This window comes from Canis lupus, chromosome 22, assembly GCF_003254725.2.
Source record: "Canis lupus dingo isolate Sandy chromosome 22, ASM325472v2, whole genome shotgun sequence".
In the NCBI taxonomy this organism is placed as follows: Eukaryota; Metazoa; Chordata; class Mammalia; order Carnivora; family Canidae; genus Canis; species Canis lupus.
Window position 1 is genome coordinate 2469218 of NC_064264.1, and position 13570 is coordinate 2482787.

Sequence of the window (13570 nt, forward strand, 5' to 3'; positions counted from 1 at the left end):
TGTTAAATCTGCAGTGGTGAAAATTTCAGTCTCCCTTAGCATTTTTAAAAAAATGTTTTTTAAAAGATTTTATTTATTTATTCATGAGAGAAAGAGAGAAAGAGAGAGAGAGAGAGAGGCAGAGACACAGACAGGGGGAGAAGCAGGCTCCACACAGGGAGACCGATGTGGGACTTGATCTCGGGTCTCCAGGATCAGGCCCTGGGCTGAAGGCGGAGCTAAACCGCTGAGCCACCCAGGCTGCCCTCCCTTAGCATTTTATTCTAGTATTTAATCACTCTAGAACTCAGGAATTTCAAGTTTATTTCTACTTGAATTTTCTACCATTTCAATTTGTTTCCTCTTTAAGTCATTCACTTGCTTTTTAAATTTTAGTTTTAAAAATTTTTATTTATTTATTCATGAGAGACACAGACACAGGCAAAGGGAGAAGCAGGCTCCCTGTGGGGAGCTCAATGTGGGACTCGATCTCAGGACCCTGGGATCATGTCTTGATCTGAAGGTGGAAGCTCAACCACTGAGCACCCAGGTGCCATAAGTCCCTTACTTTAGATGCAGAACAATGGATCACTACTCTCTTTATAATAACTTCATCCATTTGAAGACAATGGACTCTAAAACTCCTTTTATTAAAATTAAATAATCTTAACTTCTGAAATCATGCTCTCAAAAATTCCTGTAATTCTCTGGATTTTATCTAGTTTTTATAGAATATTGGCAACCATGTTAAGAGCAATCAAGGATGGTCAAGTCTTTAATAAACAATCCTTTATAACATGGAGGCCCAAATTGTTTGTTGAACATTAACACATCTTGTGCTTTAAAATTTTTTTAAATTGTAATTTTTAACTGGTAGGCACGACCAAAATTTGCTATGTAAGTTACAGGAGTGGCAGTTAAAAGTGACTACAGTATGGATAGGACAGAAAAAGAAACCTTGGGAAATTCAAGTCTTACACAGCAAAAGGAAGAGCCTCCCAAGGTAGAGAAGATTGCAAATCTCAGGAAGAAATATGTGGTATAAAATATATTTCCCCATAATGAATGCCTCCAGATTGCTCTAGTCTAGTTGCTAAGATTGTACATTTATTTTGCCTAATTTTTTTGACTTTATTTTGTGAGGCTTTTCAAATCAAGGAAATGGATTCTCCTCAAGTTCCTGGAAGAAGCATGGTTATGGTGACACCAATAATTTGTGACCATTTCTCCAAGTTAGAGGGGAAACTATTATATATAAAGTGTTTTACCTACCTCATTTAATCCTCCTATCAACTTTGTAGTACTATTATCATAATTGATATTTAAGTCACTAAAGTACACTAAGCCAGTTTTCTTCAATTTTAACATCAAATAGCAACAATAGCCATTATGCTTATTATGTGCCAGGCATTGTGCTATGGGCTATACAGATATTATCTGATAATACTATTCCAAGTAACAGTAAAAATGATTATCTCTTTCCTCAATCATGCTAATACCATGTGTATATAGATCATTTCTAGGAAGAGCATGGGTGACCTGTGTGGGCAACTAAGAGGCAGCACTATTTATATCTTACACAGACTTGTTGCAATATTGCTAAAGTCAAATTTCAAAACTCAGTTTTAATTTATCTTCAGAATAAAGAGCACTGCTCTACTGAGATCTCAACCTACATTAAGGGTACTAGGCTGTGACTCTATTGGCCCCACCAAATTGCTCTTAAGTGACATGAAATAAAATTAGTCATACTTATCACATACAAAAATGTATGTATGTACATACTTGTCTGATTTACGTGTGCTAATAGTACTTTTTAACTGCATAAAGCATCTAACATCCTTAGAAGAACTAGGAACTAATAAGCCCCAATAAGTAGTAAGTTTCATATTATCAAAAGCTTTCATAGAGAAAGCTAGCTCTGAGTTTTGTTCTTGGGTAAGATTAGATAATTAAATCCAGACTAGTAGTTATTTTCTTACTGCATATCAACAATTGCTAACAGGGGTGGTATTCCCTTGCAGTGGATGTTTAGAGATTTTGTTGCGGATATTTCTGACCATCACAATTATGGCAAGGGAAGAAAGGTTAACTTTTACAGGTGAGGATGAAGGATGCTAATAATTCTATATAGTGAGAGACATTGTTCTCTTTCTCTAGGATTTTTGAATGTCCTCCTGGGCATCCATGTAGGTGAAATATCTGTTTATCATTATCAGAGCCTAGAACCTAATTTCACTTTATAAGGTATTTTTTTAGAATGTTTTATTCATTTATTTATGAGAGAAAGAGAGAGAGGGGGGCAGAGGGAGAAGCAGACTCCTGGCAGAGTAGGGAGCCCGATCCGATGCAGGGCTGGATCCGAGGACCCTGAGATCATGACCTGAGCCGAATGTAGACACAACCGACTGAGCCACCCAGGCGCCCCTTCTATAGTTTTAAGTTAATGGATTTTTCCAAAAGGAAACTACTCTGCAATTTGAGAAAGACTGTACTTAATTTGTTCAGAAATTTACCAAGACTCATGTATCATTTTAGTAAATCATGTCTCCAATGACAGTGCTGTCTGTACTATCTGAATTACCAATTCTATCTGTGTTGTCAGTCCACTTTATTATATATTCTTGTGTAACTGGACACAAAGATTTATATATTAGCATATATATTATTCTATTAAAACAGAGTATTTAATGGAATATTCCTTTAAGATGTCATATTGTATTTTTAAGACTATAAGTCTAGTTATTATGAACTCTTGTTTTATGATAAAATTCAGGATATAGGCATTGTAATGAACTTGAGAAGCATTGCTGAGACTCTCAATGTCATCCCATGTCCAGTATAATAAGGACTGCTAATTATGTATCAGTCTTTTCTGCTATATTTACATAAAGTAAGAAAACCACTACGAATATTAATTCAAGATATAACAAGTGCCCATTTAATATATGTAAAGAAGAACAAGTTAGCTTAAAGTTCCTTTTTGTCTCCAAGTACAAACGACTGAAATTTAATATTAGCGGGGGAGAGGAGGGAGTAAATGTCCAGTTAGAAAATACTCTGAAGAATATTCTTACCTTCCATTGCAAAGTGAGTGAATTTTTGGTGCGATTGGCTATCCTGGGTGGATTAGGTATGTCAGGTTCACAGCTTAAGGTGGTAAAGCTTTCAGCTTCTGAAGGAGTTCCCTTCACAGAATTGTATTCAGCCTGGACTCTGGTGATAATACACAGTTTTAATTAGCAGAATCATTGTATTCTGCCTTCAATGCCAACAACCTTTCAATACTTGAAATTAGTAATGTGCCCTCTCATGTTCTATCAAGAAAACAAGGGTGGGGCACCTGGCTAGCTCAGTTGGTAGAGTACGTGACTCTTGATCTTCAGGTTGTGAGTTCAAGCCCCACAGTGGGTGTAGAGATTACTTAAAAATAAAGTCTTTAAAAGAAAAAAAAAAAGAAAATTATGCACATTAGAAGGATGGTTCTTAAAAAAAGAAATATAGGATAGACTAGTGGCTTTCATCCTTTTTATTTTGACTGTACCACATTTTAAGTTGTGACAACTATCTGTGTCGTATGTACTTGCTCATACACACACACAACAAAGAAAAGTATCTGGAAACAATATCTATAAGGTAATATACTTTCTATGCCATTTGTTTATTTAACTAAAAAATGCTAAATGTAACCCACAAAAGTCCATGGTTCGATAATGGTTGCAGTCTCCACCATTTGAAAAATGCTAAGTTGTATAATACTTTGGGTTCATCCACAGAAAGTATAACCGAAGACTTAATTTAATAGTTTTTTTTTTAAGATTTTATTTATTAATGAGAGAGAGAGAGACAAGGAGAGAGAGAGACAGAGAGAGGGGCAGAGACAGAGGCAGAGGGAGAAGCAGGCTCCATGCAGAGAGCCCAATGTGGGACTCGATCCTGGGACCCTAGGATCACGCCCTGGGCCGAAGGCAGGTGCTAAACCACTGAGCTACCCAGGGATCCTCATGAAGACTTAATTTAATAGTTTAATAGGAGTAATCCCAACCACAAATGCTCTTTTTAAAAATGGAGGTGATTAACCAAGTAACAGATTAATGAGTCCCAGCTGGGGAGACTTTAGTTTGTAAAATGTTGGTAAATTATAATAGAACTACACAGAAAAAAACAGTATCTAAGTTGCCTCAGTTAAATATGAATTTTTTTAAAGGTTTTATTTTAAGTAATCTCTACACCCAATGTGGGGCTTCAACTCACAACCTCAAGATCAAGAGTCGTATGCACTGACTGAGCGAGCCAGGGGCCCCTAAATGGTGTGAAATTTTAAAAGTTTTAGTATCTCAAACTCTTTCTGGAACATGATGTAGTAAAAATATATTAGTACAAACCAACTACTATTTATGCTTCTGTTTTGTAAAAATTTCAAAAGTTTTCCATGTGCTAATAAATTAGATATGCAGATATATTACACTTACTATCTGTATATTCATTCCAATCCCAAGGTCCTACAAACAGGATGATTAACCATTCAACATACACTTCAGTGAAATGTTTTTGAGTTTTTTTTTTGGGATTGTGTTGACAAATGTACCAAAAGAAAACCGAAGTCCACAAATTCCATGTTTTTAATCCAAAATTAATAAAGTATATTCTAGGCTTTTAATTAAATTATTAAAAAATACCTATGCTCTATCATATTAAACCAACATGTAGGAATTCCTTACTTTGCATGGTAATCTGTAGCTGGTTTGAGATCATTTAAAGTGACACTTGTTTCTTCTCCTCTGGGGGGAAAAAAAGAAACATTTCACTGTCTGATACACAAGCATTTCTAGAGGACTTATATTATGTACACTTCAGTTTGTGGCAGTTTATGAAATTATACTGCTACCTTATCAATTGTAACCATATTCAGATTCCACCAATATGGAATTTGTGTAATAAGGATACGTGGCAAACTTAAGTCATGTGTCTACATACCATTTTAAAACAAAAAGGTGTCCACACACTGGGACGGAGAGCCTGTTAAGACAGTGGAGGAGCAGGGGGGCCTCTCAGTTTGCCTCGTCCCTCCAATATAGCTAGATAAATATCAAAGCATTCTAAACACCCAAGAAATTGATCTGAGAACTGAGAGAACAAAGCTGCACATCTATAGGTAGAAAAAATGGCCACCTCGTGGTAGGCAGGAGCTGTGGAGAGGGTGGATTTGGGGGGAGAGAAGAGCAGGGGACCAGACAAGAAAAAATCTTCCCCAAAACCAACAACTGAGAAAGGGAAAGAGGCTAACTATGGCAAATTTTCATAAGCAGTGGAGCTCAGAGTCTTGTTTTCCAAGTCTGTACCACTGCTGGAGTTGTGCCTGGCAGGCTCAGCAGTGCTCTGATAGGGAAGGAGGGCAGAGACCCAGAAGTAGGCAGCACACTGTGGTCTGAGGATCCCCTGGGTCACATGGGGAGAAACAGTTCCCCTTCTTGCAGTGCATTTGGGAATGGTGGCATGGTCTCTCAGGGGACAAAAGGACTGGTGGCACTGATGTGTATCTGTTCACTAGCATGGGAACAGGTACTGATTGGCTGAGGGCAGCAAGCCATGTTGCCAGTTTTTGCTGCACTTTACCATTAACTCTGAACTACTGTGCAACTATGTGACTGCTTTTCTGGGACAAACCTATAGCAGCCATAGTGCAACAAGACCCTCCCCCAGATTAGTGTGAGTCCGTAAAACTGGGAGTTTTGAAAGCTAGCTCCATGCCTGAGATAAAACACTGCACCAGTTGGCAGAGACAGGGTGAGGCAGGAGTCTGACAGAAGCTGGGGGCACAAGAGGAGCGGCTGCTTGCTCTTCTGTGAGGGTTTCCTGAAGAGTGGTGGCTGCGAACTCCTCAGTCCAGGGAGGAGAGTGGGGTGACACCATTTCCCCCCATGTATCAGCACTGACCAACGTCCGTGAACAACACAGCACCCCCCAGTGGAGGTCAGAGCTGCTTACACCAGGCACCCCCCCTTCGCCCCCCCGCAAGTGCATCTCCACAAGGGCAAGTCGGCCTGAGAATCTGGGTAGCAGGCCCATCCCTCAGAACACCAGCACACAACCTCACACACACCAAGCCTACTGATCATAAGAGAGTTGTAAAGCTTTAGCTCTAGGGAAATAGAATCTCATTTCTTTTGGGGTGGTGGGGGGCGGTGGGATCCAGCTTCTTTTAACAAGCAGACCAAAACACACATAGTTCAAACCTGCTATATAGTGGACAAGGTCTAAACATCCCCCATTGCAGGCAAGGAGAAACCCTGCAGAGGACTGACCTGAGAGAAGCAGCTAAAACAAAACAGCAGAGCACATACTCTGAAACATCTCCTGAATTACCAGGCCCAAGACAGTATAGGACCTTTTCTTAATATAGCCATTGCTGTCAGGAGCAGGGATATAACAGGCTTTTCTAACAGTCACACAAAAAAATGGTGACCTAGACAAAATGGCAAGATGGAGGAATTCACCCCAAAAGAAAGAACAGGAAGAAGTAATGGCCAGGGACTTAATCAATATGGATATAAGTAAGATGCCAGAACAAGAATTTAAATAAAGTAACAATTGTAAAGATACTAGCTGTGTTTGAGAAAAGCATAGAAGATACTAGAGAATCCTTAACTGTGGAGATAAAAGAACTAAAAGCTAGTCAAGCTAAGATAAAAAATGCAATAACCAAGATACAAAACCAACTGGATGCAATGATACTGAGGATGGACGAAGCAGAGGCTATAGATACAGAAGATAAAATTATGGAAAATAATGATGCTGAAAAGAAGAGGAAAAGAAACATAGAAGATCACGAACTTAGAGTTAAGGTACTCAGTGACTCCTTAAAGCATACTAACAGTTGATCACAGGAGTCCCAGAAGAAGTAGTGAGAGGCAAAAGGAGCAGAAGATTTTATATGAGCAAATTATAGGTGAAAACTTCCTTAATCTAGGGAAGGAAACAGACATTGAAATCCAAGAAGCGCAGAGAACTCCCATTAAATTCAACAAAACCCAGTCATCACTAACATTTACCACAGTTAAATTCAAAAAAAAAAAAAAAAAAAAACCACAGAAAAGGAAAGAATCCTGAAACCAGAAAAAGTCCTTAACCTACAAGGGAAGACAGATCAGGTTTGCAACAGACCTGTCCACAGCAACTTGGCAAGCCAGAACAGAATGGCAAGATATATTCAACATGCTGAATGGGAAAAATATGTAGCCAAGAACACTTTATCCAGCAAGCCTCTCATTCACAATAGAAGGAGAGATAAACAGTTTCCCAAACAAACTAAAGGAGTTTGTGTCCACTAAACCAGCCTTGCAAGAGATATTAAAGGGAACTCTTTGAATGAGGAAAAAAAAAGACCAAAAGCAACAAAGACTAGGAAGGAACAGAGAATATATCACTGTAAACACCAACTTTACAGGTAACACAATGGCACTAAATTCCTATCAATAATCACTCTGAATGTAAACAGACTAAATGCTCCAATCAAAAGACAAAAGGTATCAGAAAGGATAAAAAAGTAAGACCTATTTATGTGCTGCCTATAAGACATTCACTTTAGACCTAAAGATATCTGCAGATTGAAAGTGAGGGGATAGAGAGCCATCTATCATGCTAATGGACATCAAAAGAAAGTTGAAGTAGCCCTACTTATGTCAGACAAACTAGATTTTATTTTATTTTTTAAAATTTAAATTCAATTTACCAACATATAGAATAACACCCAGTGGTAATCCTATCTAGTGCCCTCCTTAGTGCCCATCACCCAGTTACCCCATTCCCCCACCCACCTCCCCTCAGACAAACTAGATTTTAAACCAAAGACTGTAATAAGAGATGAAGAAAGGGATTATATCACAATTAAGGAGTCTGTCCATGAAGAAGATCTAACATTGTAATTATTTATGCCCTCAACTTGGGAGCACCCAATTATATAAATCAGTAACACTTAAAAGAAATCCATTGATAATACAATAGTAGGGGACTTTAACACTCCACTTACAGCCATGGACAGAATATCTAAGCAGAAGATTAACAAGGAAACAATGGTTTTGAATGACACACTGGACCAGATGGACTTAACAGATTGATATTCAGAGTATTTCATCCTACAACAGCAGAATACACATTCAAGTGGACATGGAACAGTTTCCAGAAAAGATCACATACTAGGTCACAAATTAGGCCTCAAACCAGTGCAAAAAGATTGGGATCATACTGTGTGTATTTTTAGACCACAATGCTATGAAACTTGAAGTCAATCACAAGAAAAAATTTGGAAAGACCATGATGAACACATGGAGGTTAAAGAACATTCTATCAAAGAGTGAATGGGTTAACCAGGAAATTAAAGAAAAAAAATAAAAATATAATGAAATGAAATGAAAATGAAAACAAGACAGTCCAAAACCTTTAGGATGCAGCAAAGGCGGTCCTAAGTGGACCTAAGAGGTCCTTGAAATACAGGCCTATCCCAAAAAGCAAGGAAAGGGGATCCCTGGGTGGCTCAGCGGTTGAGCTCCTGCCTTCGGCCCAGGGCCTGATTCTGGAGTCCCGGGATTGATTCCCGCATCGGGCTCCCTGCATGGAGCCTGCTTCTCGCTCTGCCTGTGTCTCTGCCTCTCTCTCTGTGTCTCTCATGAATAAATAAATAAAATCTTTAAAAAAAAAAAAAAAAAAGTAAGGAAAGTCTCAGATACACAACCTAACTTTATACCTAAAAGAGCTAGGAAAGGAAGAGCAAATAAAGCCTAAGCTGACAGAAGAAGGAAAATAATGAAAATTAGAGCAGAAATAAATTATATAGAAACAAAAAAACCCAGTAGAACAGATTAGTGAAACAAGAGCTGGTTCTTTGAAATAATTAATGAAATAGCTAAATCACTAGGCCAGATTTATCAAAAAGGAGAAAGGACCTCAAAAAAAAATCACAAATGAAATAGATCACAACCAATAACACAGAAATACAAACAATTATAAGAGATTATGAAAAATTCTATGCCATCAAACTGAGCAACTGAAGAAAGGGACAAATTCCTAGAAACATACAAACTACCAAAACTGAAAGAAAAAGAAATAGAAAATTTGAACTGAGCCAGAACCATCAAGGAAACTGAATCTGTAATCAAAACTCTCCCAACAAACAAAAGCCCAGGGCCAGATGGCTACGAGGGGATCCTATCAGATATTTATTTATTTATTTATTTATTTATTTATTTATAACATTTTATTTGTTTATTCATGAGAGACACACACAGAGAGAGGCAGAGACAAAGGCAGAGGGAGAAGCAGGCTCCATGCATGAAGCCCAATGCGGGACTCGATTCCGGGTCTCCAGGATCACACCCTGGGCCAAAGGCAGGCACTAAACCACTAAGCCACCCAGGGATCCCCTCTATCAGACATTTAAAGAAGAGCTGATACCTATTCTTCTCACAAACTGTACCAAAAAACAGAAATGGAAGGAAAACTTCCAAACTCATTCTATGGTGCCTGTATTACCTGATTCCAAAACCAAAGACCCCACTAAAAAGAATTATAGACCAGTATTCCTGATGAACATGGATATAAAAATTCTCAACAAAATACTATCAAATCAAATCCAACAGCATATTAAAAGAGTTATTCACCACAATCAAGTGGGATTTATTTATTTATTCCTAGGGCTGCAGGGGTGGTTCAACATTCACAGACCAATCAATGTGACACACCACATTAATAAAAGAAAGGAGAAGAACCACACGATTATCTTAACAGATGCAGAAAAAGCATCTGACAAAATGCAACATCCATTCTTGATAAAAATTCTCAACAAAGTAGGTATACATGGAACATAACGTCAACATCATAAAGGCCAAATACAAAAGACCCATAGCTAATATCAACCTCAATGGGGAAAAACAGAGCTTTTCCTCTAGTCAGGAACAACACAAGGATGTCCATGCTCACCAGTACTATTTAACACACTATTGGAAGTCAATCAACAGAAAGAAATAAAAGGCATCTAAATTGGCAAGGAAGAAGTCCAACTTTCACTATTTGCATACAACGTGATACTCTGTAGGAATCCCAAACACTCCATTGAACAACTGAATATGAATCCAACAAAGTTACAGGATATAAAACCAAAATAGAGAAATCTATTGCATTTCTATTCACCAATAATGAAGCAGCAGAAAAAGAAATCAAGGAATTCATCCCATTTACAATTGCACCAAAACCCATAAGACACCTAGGAATAAACCTAACCAAAGAGGTAAAAGACCTATACTCTGACAATATAGAACACTTATGAAAGAAATTGAAGAGGACACAAAGAAATGGCAAAACAATTCCATGTTCATAGATTGAGGAACAAACATTGTTAAAATGTCTATACGACCTAAAACAATCTACACATTTAATGTAATTCCTATCAAAGTAACTCCAGCATCTGTCACAGAGCTAGAACAACCAACCCTAAAATTTGTATGGAACCACAAAAGACCACAAATAGCCAAAGGAATGTTGAAAAAGAAAACCAAAGCTGGAGGCACCAGGAATCTGGACTTCAAGCTTTACTACAAAGCTGTAGTCATTGAGACAGTATGGTACTGGCAGAAAAATCAACAGACACGCAGATCTATGGAATAGAGGAGAAAACCCAGAAATAGACTCACGACTATATGCTCAACTAATCTTGGACAAGCAGGAAAGAATATTCAATGGGAAAAATCTCAGTGGTGTTGGGAAAACTCGACAGCCACATGTGTAAGAATGAAACTAAACCACATTTTATACTATACACAAAATTGAATTCAAAATGGATGAAAGACCTAAATGTCAGATAGGAAAACATCAAAATCCTAGAGAGGAACACAGGCAGCAACCTCTTTGACTTAAGCCATAGCAATTTCTTACTAGAAACGTTGCTGAAGGCAAGGGAAACAAAAGCAAACATGAATTACTGGGACTTCATCAAGATAAAAAGCTTCTGCACAGTGAAGGAAACAGTCAATAAGATGAAAAGGCAACCTATGGAATGGGAAAAGATATTTGCAAATGCATTATCTGATAAAGGGTTAGTATCCAAAATCTATAAAGAACTTACCAAAATCAACATTCCAAAAGCAAATAATCCAGTTAAAAAATAGGTAGAAGATGTGAGTAGGCATTTTTCTAAAGACATCCAGATGGCTAAGAGACACATGAAAACATGCTCAACATCACTCATAATCAGGGAACAGAAAAATTAAAACCACAATGAGGTACCACCTCACACCTGTTAGAATGGCTAAAATTAACAACACAAGGAACAAAAGATGTTGGCGAGGGTGCAGAGAAAGGGGAACCCTCTCACACTGCTGATGGGAATGCAAACTGATGCAGCCACTCTGGAAAACAGTATGGAGGTTCCTCAAAAAGCTAAAAATAAAACTACTCTATGATCCATCAATCACACCGCTATTTACTCAAAGGGTACAAAAATACAGATCTGAAGCGGGTACATGCACTCTGATGTTTACAGCACCATTATCAACAATAGCCAAACTATGGAAACAGTCCAAATATCCATTAACTGATGAATGGATAAAGAAGATGTGCTGTATGTACACACACACACACACACACACACACACACACAGCCATCAAAAAGAATGAAATCTTGCCACTTGCAACAATGTGGATGGAGCTAGAGTATATTATGCTAAGTGAAATAAGTCAGTCAGAGAAAGACAAATACCATATGATTTCACTCATATATAGAATTTAAGAAACAAAACGAACACATGGGAAGGAAAAAAAAGAGAGGGAAGCAAACCATAAGAGACTCTTAAGGACAGAGAACAAAATGAGGGTTGATGGGGGTATGGGCTAAATGGGTGACAGGTATTAAAGGCACTTATTATGATCAGCACTCGGTGTTGTATATAAGTGATGAATCACTAAATAAATAAGATAAAAACAAAAAACAAAAGGTATCCTAAGCAGATCAACCAATCTTCTTCTTCTTTTTTTTTTTTTTTTAGCGTAGACAGGGAAGACATTTAGCTTATTAAAGAAAAAAATAGTTTCAATTATTTAAAAATTCATTTTGCACAATTAAAACGAATAAACCCTATGTACTGTCAAAATCAAAACCACCTATTTTTTTTTACAAGGAATGTGCTATTTCTGCCTTTTATTAGAGTATAACATGGAATCTTATTTAAAATACTACAGTTGAATGAGCAGATCATTAAAAAAAGTGAATAATCTGAAGTGAAGCATTTCACTCATGGCCACTGTTACATTTTCACATTTTCAAATATAACAGAATACATTTTCTTAAAATAGTCATTTGACACAACTTTTACTAATATATGTGGCCAAAAAACCCAGCCTATTTTCTATTTATTTTTTAAAAAAATCACTATTCTCTGCCAAATTTTCTTCAGCCAAGTTTCTCTCCTCTCACGTTATGGACCTCCCTTCCTCCCACCCCATTTCTCAAATCAAAACCAGGAAATATGATAAGGAAAATACAATCCACTGAGGAAAGTACATTTTAATGAATTGGGCAGGTGCAAGTAGCATCCTCAGAGAAAGACCTTAATTGGTGTAAAGAAGATGACTAATGTTCCTCTTGTGCTCTCTGATAGGGCTGCAAATGGAGATAAATGCTTCTACTTAGCAAGCAGCCATATCTTCTAGTCATTAACACAAAAAGAAACTTTATGTTGATGGTCCTTTATCTTCCTATTTATCTCCCAGGTAGCTTTGTCTCTTTTAAGAAATACGAATAGAATAAACATGAGGACTAGATAACAGATACTGCAGTAGTTTCACTTTCCTTTCTTCCTTATATTAGCTTTTTTTTTTTTAAAGATACCAAGAAGGCTGATGTGTCCAGTGTTCTATGTAAATTATGATCATTCAAATGACTAACCACTTTCTTTACAATCTTCCCAATATTTAAATTATTAATAACCAACTTTACTTTTTCATTAGAATAAGCAACTTCTATGTTAATAAGGACAAAAATTATTTTACAACTGTCAGTCATAAATGTCACAGTTTTAGCCACTGACTCTTTGTAAGGTTTTTGGTGTATAATGACACTTGAACCAAGGAAAGAGAACTATGATAGATTCTTAAAAATATGATTATTAACATACCAACATACAAATGGGTAATGTTGGTACTAAATTCATTTTACAATAGGGCAATAGCTTGACATTAAAGAATTAAATCCAACTCCTTAGAGGAGCATTACCACATTTCACGAGTTCATAATCGAACAGTTCTCTATTTCTGTTCTGGGCTTCTATATATGACAAGTTATGTCTTCGGAATACGTGAAGAGTGGAAACATCTACAGAAAGCCTACTGAAAAATACTAAAGTTGAATGTGGCCAATGAAAGCAATTATTCCAAAGTAGTGTAGACAGATATGTACCAGCTGGCATTTGTACTACATACATTGAAATCAATATCACCTGTCAATTTATATAGATTCAAAATAAAAGCATTTAGAGGGAAAAACAACAAAATTTGCATTAAACTCTTTAATCCACTGACTTACAAAATGGCGGGGGAGGGATAA

At 37.2% G+C, this 13570-nt stretch overlaps 1 protein-coding gene across 5 annotated transcripts in view; it reads right to left on the reverse strand.

Moving 5' to 3' along the window:
• The window catches only part of FNDC3A (fibronectin type III domain containing 3A), a 175523-nt gene that overhangs the window by 35156 nt on the left and 126797 nt on the right, over nt 1–13570 (reverse strand). For all 5 annotated transcript variants that reach the window (XM_035704449.2, XM_025478344.3, XM_049099193.1 and 2 more), the window contains 2 exons: nt 4701–4760; nt 3057–3195 (listed from right to left, as the gene is read on the reverse strand). In XM_035704449.2, the coding sequence (XP_035560342.1) occupies nt 3057–3195; nt 4701–4760 (199 nt within the window). The remainder of the gene's footprint in view (nt 1–3056; nt 3196–4700; nt 4761–13570) is intronic.